General features: G+C 31.5%; 1 protein-coding gene across 1 annotated transcript; it reads left to right on the plus strand.

The window, feature by feature from the left end:
- The first annotated feature begins 3,952 nt into the window (after nucleotides 1–3,952).
- On the plus strand, nucleotides 3,953–5,739 carry LOC108482742 (probable xyloglucan endotransglucosylase/hydrolase protein 32). Its single transcript, XM_017785860.1, has 3 exons — nucleotides 3,953–4,148; nucleotides 4,240–4,340; nucleotides 5,518–5,739. Exons 1-3 carry the CDS (start codon nucleotides 3,953–3,955, stop codon nucleotides 5,737–5,739), a joined length of 519 nt encoding a protein of 172 aa, XP_017641349.1.
- The last annotated feature ends 1,414 nt before the right edge of the window (nucleotides 5,740–7,153 follow it).

Genomic DNA, 7,153 nt, shown 5'->3' on the forward strand with positions numbered 1-7,153 from the left:
TCCACATTGCATCTAGTTGGAGACATTCTACAATGGTCTTAACGCACACACAAAGATGGTGGTAGACGCTTCTGCGAATAGAACAATACTTTCTAAGTCTTATAATCAGGCTTATGAGATTATTGAGAGAATTGCTAGTAACAATTACCAATGGCCAACCAACCAAGCCACCACAGGAGGTAGAGTTGCAGGAGTACATGAAATTGATGGGCTTACATCCCTTATAGCTTATGTATCCTCTATGTCCTCAATGCTTAAGAATCTTACTACTAACGGTTTCAATAATAATCTGACAGGACTGCAGCCTAGCCAATTTGAAAACATCTTTTGTGTTTTCTGTGGAGATGGACACATGTTAAAAAATTTTCCATCAAACCCAAAGTCCATCTATTACGTGGGAAATCTGAATCAAAGTGGGTCAAGGCTACAGTTAAATTTTTATAACCCTTCAAGGAGAAACCATCCAAATTTCTCATAGAGTAATCAAGGAACAAGTCCTATTAACACTTACACGCAATCAAGGCCAAGTCAGCCGGTAGGATTTAATCAACAAGTTTAAAAAAACATCTCAAGCTGAACCATCCAAAAGTTTAAAGAACTTGTTGAAAACATACATGGTGAAAAATGATGCAATGATTCAAAGCCAAGCAACAACATTGAAGAACTTGGAGAATCAAATGGGTCAGCTAGCCAGTGAACTATGAAACAAACTACAAGGGACTTCGCCTAGTGACATGAAAAACCCAAGAAATTTGGGCAAGGAACATTGCAAAGTGATCAATTTATGGGCAGGAAAAACTTTAGAGCCCATTGTTGTAAAAATCAAAGACGAACCCACTAAAGCTCAAGAAAAAGATGAGGTTCAACCAACTATTGAAAATCTTGTGTTACAGAAACCAGAATCAAAAAACTCTTAAGAGGTAAAACCTAACTTGGTCAATTCTGATAAACTCACACCTATGTTAGATGCAGAAAAACTGCCACAGAAGAAGGATTATCTAGTACAAGTTAAGAATCCTCCACCACCCTTATTCGATCTAGTGCTCTAAGTGTATTTTTATCTAAGTACACTTGTACTTTTTTGAACTGATTGGTTAATAAAATTACTCATAAATTACATTAATATACTTTGTATTATTTTCCTTAAATAATTTTTGCACATAAACCAAAATAGAAGAAAATGTTGCTCATTAGTTGTCTATTGTTTAAACTGATACTAAACGGTATTACATGGTCGGATCTTAGTAAGAAAAGAAAACTTGTATTAGTAGAAGAACCTAAATATGTCCTTAATCTAATTATAAATGAGTAAAACTATTAAAAGACTAATATGTTGTCTATCAAGTCCAACTGGGGAGATGTCCTGTCTTGGGCATCAGAGCGAACGACTACAAAAAGATAGAAATATAGATGTAATTGAATGGACTGACAATACATCGGGCAGGACCAAGCAAAATAGATTTTAAATTTGTTTATGGATTTATTCACTTTTAACATTCATTGTGTGGCATACCTAAATCCTAAGTGGATGGCGGACTATGTATGTGTAACTCATACACTTTGATGTAAGTAAAAGCCTAAGTTCAAATAGTTAAGGAACCATAAGCTGATGTGTTAGGTGTACGACTTTTGTAGTATGTAGTATCATTCACAATAGTGAAATTCATAGCCTAAAACATGGGTGAATGATATGCTCTCATTGGCATTACATGGTTGTTGAAAAGTAAACGTGGCCACAGGTTGTCCGTCTTTGTGATGGATGACTTAATCACTATTTGGTAGTGATTGACTTTTCATATTTGTAGAATGGATATTATCCTAAAGAGATCAATGATAGCCCTGACACATTGATGACAAGGTCATTGGACGAGCACTGTGTAGTTGCTTTTGTAATGGTATGTCATTGGGGAGAGCTAAGTCACGATACTATAGTGAAATGACTTCATAACTAAATGAGTTTATAATTAATCGGGGAAAAGATGAAACTTAATTATAAATCATTTGAGCCTCAACTACATATGTCCTATCGGTCTCTCTGCTAGCTCGTTGAAACCAAAAATAAATTGCTTGTTTTGAATAGAAATGAGCAGAATGAATAAAAAAAGAGAAATGATAAACATTTAGGAAAGATTATGGTTTCCTCTGAAATGGAGAAATAAAATCATTTGGAAATGAATGTATGTTTCCAAAAATGGAAATTTACAACCTCATATAGATTACTTAAAAATGATCAAAAGAATGAGTTTATGTTTTTGGACTGTTTTGAAGCCCCAAAATAAAAATAAATCATTAGATCATAGTGAACATGTTGAATTGTGAAATATTGAACATAGTTTCTTGAAATTTAATAGGGGCAAAATTGTCAAAATTTTACCAAGGGTAAAATCGTCAAAATTTTGTTGGGGGTAAAATAAATAGGGATGAGAAAATTATTTTAGATATAAATATTAAATTTCATTTTGGAAAATAGAAAAATTGAATCACGTTGGATCACATTACAAAGTACTGGGTCAAAAAGGCCCAAAAAGTACTCATAATTGGGTTCGTTGTGAAAGAGGCCCAAAACCCCTTATGTAACATGAACAGAGCGGCAACCCTAATAGGAATACTAGGGTGTGTCGCCGACCCTTCTCCTACTCTAAGTAGGAAGTTTTTTTTTTTTTTAATTTGAAATAAACCACTACAACTCAGTAAGGGTTCTACTTTCTACTCCTATAAATAGATGGCACCAATAGAGCTATTTACATAATTTTAGAGATATGGTTATTCTGCCAAAAAATAGAGAGAATTAATTCTCAACTATTAAATATATTTTTTTCTAGAATAACAATTCCACTGGTTTCTATAAAGAGGAGAGAAATTTTAGTTTTCACCCTAAAAAGAAAAGAAATTTTTTTCGAGTTCTGTGTTTTGATTCAATTGGTTTGAGCCCACAATCAAAGTAGTTCATGGTATGAGAATAGCGGGGAAGATCGTTTGGTTGAAACCCAAAAAATATCAAAGATCTGCTTACCCAAAAATACAGGTACGATTTCGATCTAAGGTTTATTGTTATAAATGTCACAAACTGGGTCAGTTTTTAAAATTTTAATTTTTTACTTTGCCAAAAAACTATTTTTAAACTAGGTTTTTTCCAACAATTCGTATTAGAGCCAGGATATGCTATGTTTATAGTGTAAACAGAAACTAAATCTCTCTCTTCATCTTGTTTGATTAATATTTGATAAGATGTGACATTCTTGTAATTATTCACATGTTTAGGGGAATGTATGTGAATGAATGCAATATTATATATATTTGTTATATAATTATTTTTTTCCAAGGTTATGGTTCTTAGGGAATAGACCGTGAACTATCATCTCCACGTAGAATTGTTTCTATTTTTAGAATTCTTGTGAGCCGAAAACGAACATAAGACATAAATGTAATTTTTCCAAAAGGGAGTCCATAACGAGAAGAAAATAAAGCGATGGTGGTTACATTTTATTGACATTTACATTTATCCTCTTGTCTAAAGTTGAAAAAGATTATGAATAATTCTAAACATTATATAAAAAAATTCAACATTTAATATCTTCATCCAAGTTGTAGCTAACAATATTTAAAAATGTTAGAATCTTATTATTAATTTCTCTATTTTTTATTTTTTAATATTTTAATTATTAAAATATTTAATATATTTTAATCATGTTTAAAAATTAAAATAATATTATTTATTTTATTAATAAATTAAAATAAACACATAAAATTACATTTAATGAGTGTGATACTAAAACTTATTTATTAAAAACTATATTAAGAAATAAAATAATAAAAGCAATATTGTTGTTTAAAAAAATTCAACCGTGCTAAGTATATATATTGCAAATGCTATACTATTCAAAGCCTCGTTTCACAATTGCTTTCTTTCTCACCCAGGTCACACCACAGCATTTAGACACTTTGTTTCTTCATGCCTCTCTTCCTCTCACTTCTTCTCATTTTATGGTTTCCTTCAACCAATGCTGATTGGCCACCTTCTCTTGGCTACTGGCCAAGTTCTAAATTCAGGCCTATGAGCTTTTATAGCGGCTTTAGAAACCTTTGGGGTCCCAACCATCAAAGCGTAGACCAAAGTTCATTGACAATATGGCTTGATAGAACCTCAGGTCTTATTTCATCTCATTCTTTTTTGTTATACGGTGTTAAATTTTAATTTATCCTTTTCCCCCTAGTTTTATTGTTTTTTTTTTTTTAAAGAAAGTGGATTCAAATCTATCCGGCCTTTTCATTCGGGTTATTTTGGTGCCTCCATTAAGCTTCAATTTGGTTACACTGCAGGGGTCATAACAGATTTTTATGTAAATTTTCTCTATTTTTAATTTGATAATCAATAAGTTTATAAAGCTGCTTGAAATTCTCTCCCCCCTTTCTGAGACTTATTGGAGAAGTGATTAGAGTTTTCATCTATCACTTAGATAACACAAGTTCAATATCTATCTTTTTGACTCCTCCCCCAATATAATAATAATAAGGTAAATTGCACTCAAGATCATTAAATTATTGGTAATTTTATGTTTTAATTACTTAACTTCAAAATGTTACAAAATGGTCACTAAATTATTCGAAAGTTTTTATTTAAATCATTGGACTGTTAAAATCGACGTTGTATGGCCTTCTCTGTTTGTAATGTCTACACAAATCAAAAGTTCTTATTCCGTTCTATTCTATAGTTTAATGTTTTTTTTCATGAAATAGTTTTAAATGTTATGAATTTGTGAGCCAAAAACCAAATAGCTTTCTTCTCCGATCTCCAACATTGACCGACAGATCGATTAGATCTTAGGTATGTTCTTCTACTTGGCGATGGATATTGCTGCATCATACAATCATTGAATCATTACTTGGAGCTTACTAGTGACTTAAATAAAAACTTTCAATTAGTTTAGTGATCATTTTGTAATTTTTGAAGTTAAGTAACCAAAACATATACTTACTAATAATTTAGTGACATTCGAATAATTTACTTATAATAATAAAAGAAACTTTTCTCTATATATATTATATCAAATTATTTTTTAGTATAGAAAAACCAATTCTAATCAATTTAATTGATAATCTTTGATCAACTTCATCACAATAGTTAATTTGATTTAAAGTAGGCTGCTAAATAGATTAATTTGATTTATTTTGGTTATAAATTTTATAATCATATAGTTGGACTTAATGCCTTTTAATATATATTTTTATTTTAAAAATTATAGTTAAAATATATAACTTTTAAAAAAATCGAAATATCTTTTATACTAAAAGGAAATAAGAGAAAAGTGAAAATAAAATTAAAATAATCGATTTAATAAACTTAATTGATCAAATAGACCAATAAATTGTGCAGCTAGACAGATTGATTAATCAATTAAAATATAAAGCAAATTGGTTAAGTAGCTATTTATTTATTTATCAACCAAATCAACCGATTGTTGTCTCCTATGATTTCCCTGTTGGGCTCTAAGGGACAAATGATAATACAAATGGCAGCTATCAAACAATGAAGTTCATCCAGGATTCCATGATGAAGTGGATATGGAGTTCCTTGGGACTACATTTGGTAAACCTTACACTTTGCAAACCAATGTGTACATAAGAGGGAATGGGGATGGAAAAATCATTGGAAGGGAGATGAAGTTTCATCTTTGGTTTGATCCTACGATAGACTTTCATTACTATACCATTCTTTGGAGTCTTAAGGAGATAGTGTGAGTATAATTATTTTAAATGAACTTGTTTTTTTAAATTTATTTTTTAAGCATGATATTTTTATCTAAACCTTGTAAAATATTTATATTTGGAGCATCCGTTAAGTTGGCAAACATCTTTACCAACATTTTGGTGGTTTGAGGGTTTTTTCCTAAGTTGGCAAAGATGTGCAACACTGGCCTCAGAGGAAATGTTGCATCACTTTTCCTTGGATACCTTTTTATGAGGCACATCATCATGGGCGGATGAAGATGGAAAATACAAAGCGGATTACAGATATCAACCATTCGTTGCAAAGTACACCAATTTCAAAGCAGGTGGTTGCTCTGCCTATGCGCCGGCTTGGTGCTGCCCAGTGTCCGCTTCACCTTTCCAGGAAGGCGGATTAACCATGCAGCAATATAGAGCTATAAGATGGGTTCAAAGATACCACATGGTGTATGACTATTGCAGGGACCCCAAAAGGAACCATGCCTTAACAAGTACCCTACTAACAGTTGGATCAAAAACTTTTTTCAACTTCTCTGTGAGTAGTGAAAGAAATTTACTATTATTTCACTTGTTTTCCTTTGTATCTTGAAATGGATCCCACTTCATGCAAGGTTTAGTTGAGAGTCCAAGGCTCCACAATAGAAAAAAAAAAAAGGGAAAGAAATATGAAAGAGTTTCTGTATTTTTGTTGTTGTTGTTTGCATCGTCATTTTCTCAATAAAAGCAAAAAATACACTTTTAAGAAAAATAGTACATGTACACAAGACATATGCATATATGTAATTGACATTTATTTTTTTCAAGTTTAGAAGTTGTGAGTTTCATTGCTTATTTCTTCAAACTGCAATTTTTATTATCGTAAATATAAGAATCGGGTTGAATCGTGGTAGAAACTTTTTTTATTTTATTATTATTTTTAAATCTTATTTTTACTTTGTTAAATCCATATACTTTGTTATCTTTTATTTAAATGGTCTAAACTAGAATCAAAACATAATTACTTAAGACATAATCATATAAAATAAGGTATGATGAAAAATTTATTTTGGCGTTTACAGATGTACCCATGATGTGTTGAAGACAGTCACATACAGATTGATTTTACCCCCTGAACTTGAAAAGATTCACAATGTTTTTCATGTCTCGATGCTTCGACGTTATAGATCCAATCCATCGCACATAATTAACCCATCAGAGGTTGAAATTCAATCTGATTTGAGTTATGAAGAAGAACCGATTCGTATCCTAGCTCACGAGGTGAAAGAGTTGCGAAACAAAAAGGTTCCGTTAGTAAAGGTGTTATGGCTCAAACACGGGATCGAAGAAGCTACATGGGAAACCGAGAAATCTATGAAAGAACGATACCCAAATCTATTCACTGGTAAGATTTTCGGGGACGAAAATTCCTTAAGTGGGGGAGAGTTGT

Source organism: Gossypium arboreum, chromosome 1, assembly GCF_025698485.1.
Source record: "Gossypium arboreum isolate Shixiya-1 chromosome 1, ASM2569848v2, whole genome shotgun sequence".
In the NCBI taxonomy this organism is placed as follows: Eukaryota; Viridiplantae; Streptophyta; class Magnoliopsida; order Malvales; family Malvaceae; genus Gossypium; species Gossypium arboreum.

What these genes read in the sequence shown, in the direction of transcription:
- LOC108482742 (XM_017785860.1), top strand. Translation starts at nt 3,953, where the DNA reads ATGCCTCTCTTCCTCTCACTTCTTCTCATTTTATGGTTTCCTTCAACC. An exon ending in ATGGCTTGATAGAACCTCAG is followed by an intron (nt 4,149 to 4,239) that starts GTCTTATTTCAT and finishes TTTTTTTTAAAG; the next exon opens with AAAGTGGATTCAAATCTATC. An exon ending in GGGTCATAACAGATTTTTAT is followed by an intron (nt 4,341 to 5,517) that starts GTAAATTTTCTC and finishes TACAAATGGCAG; the next exon opens with CTATCAAACAATGAAGTTCA.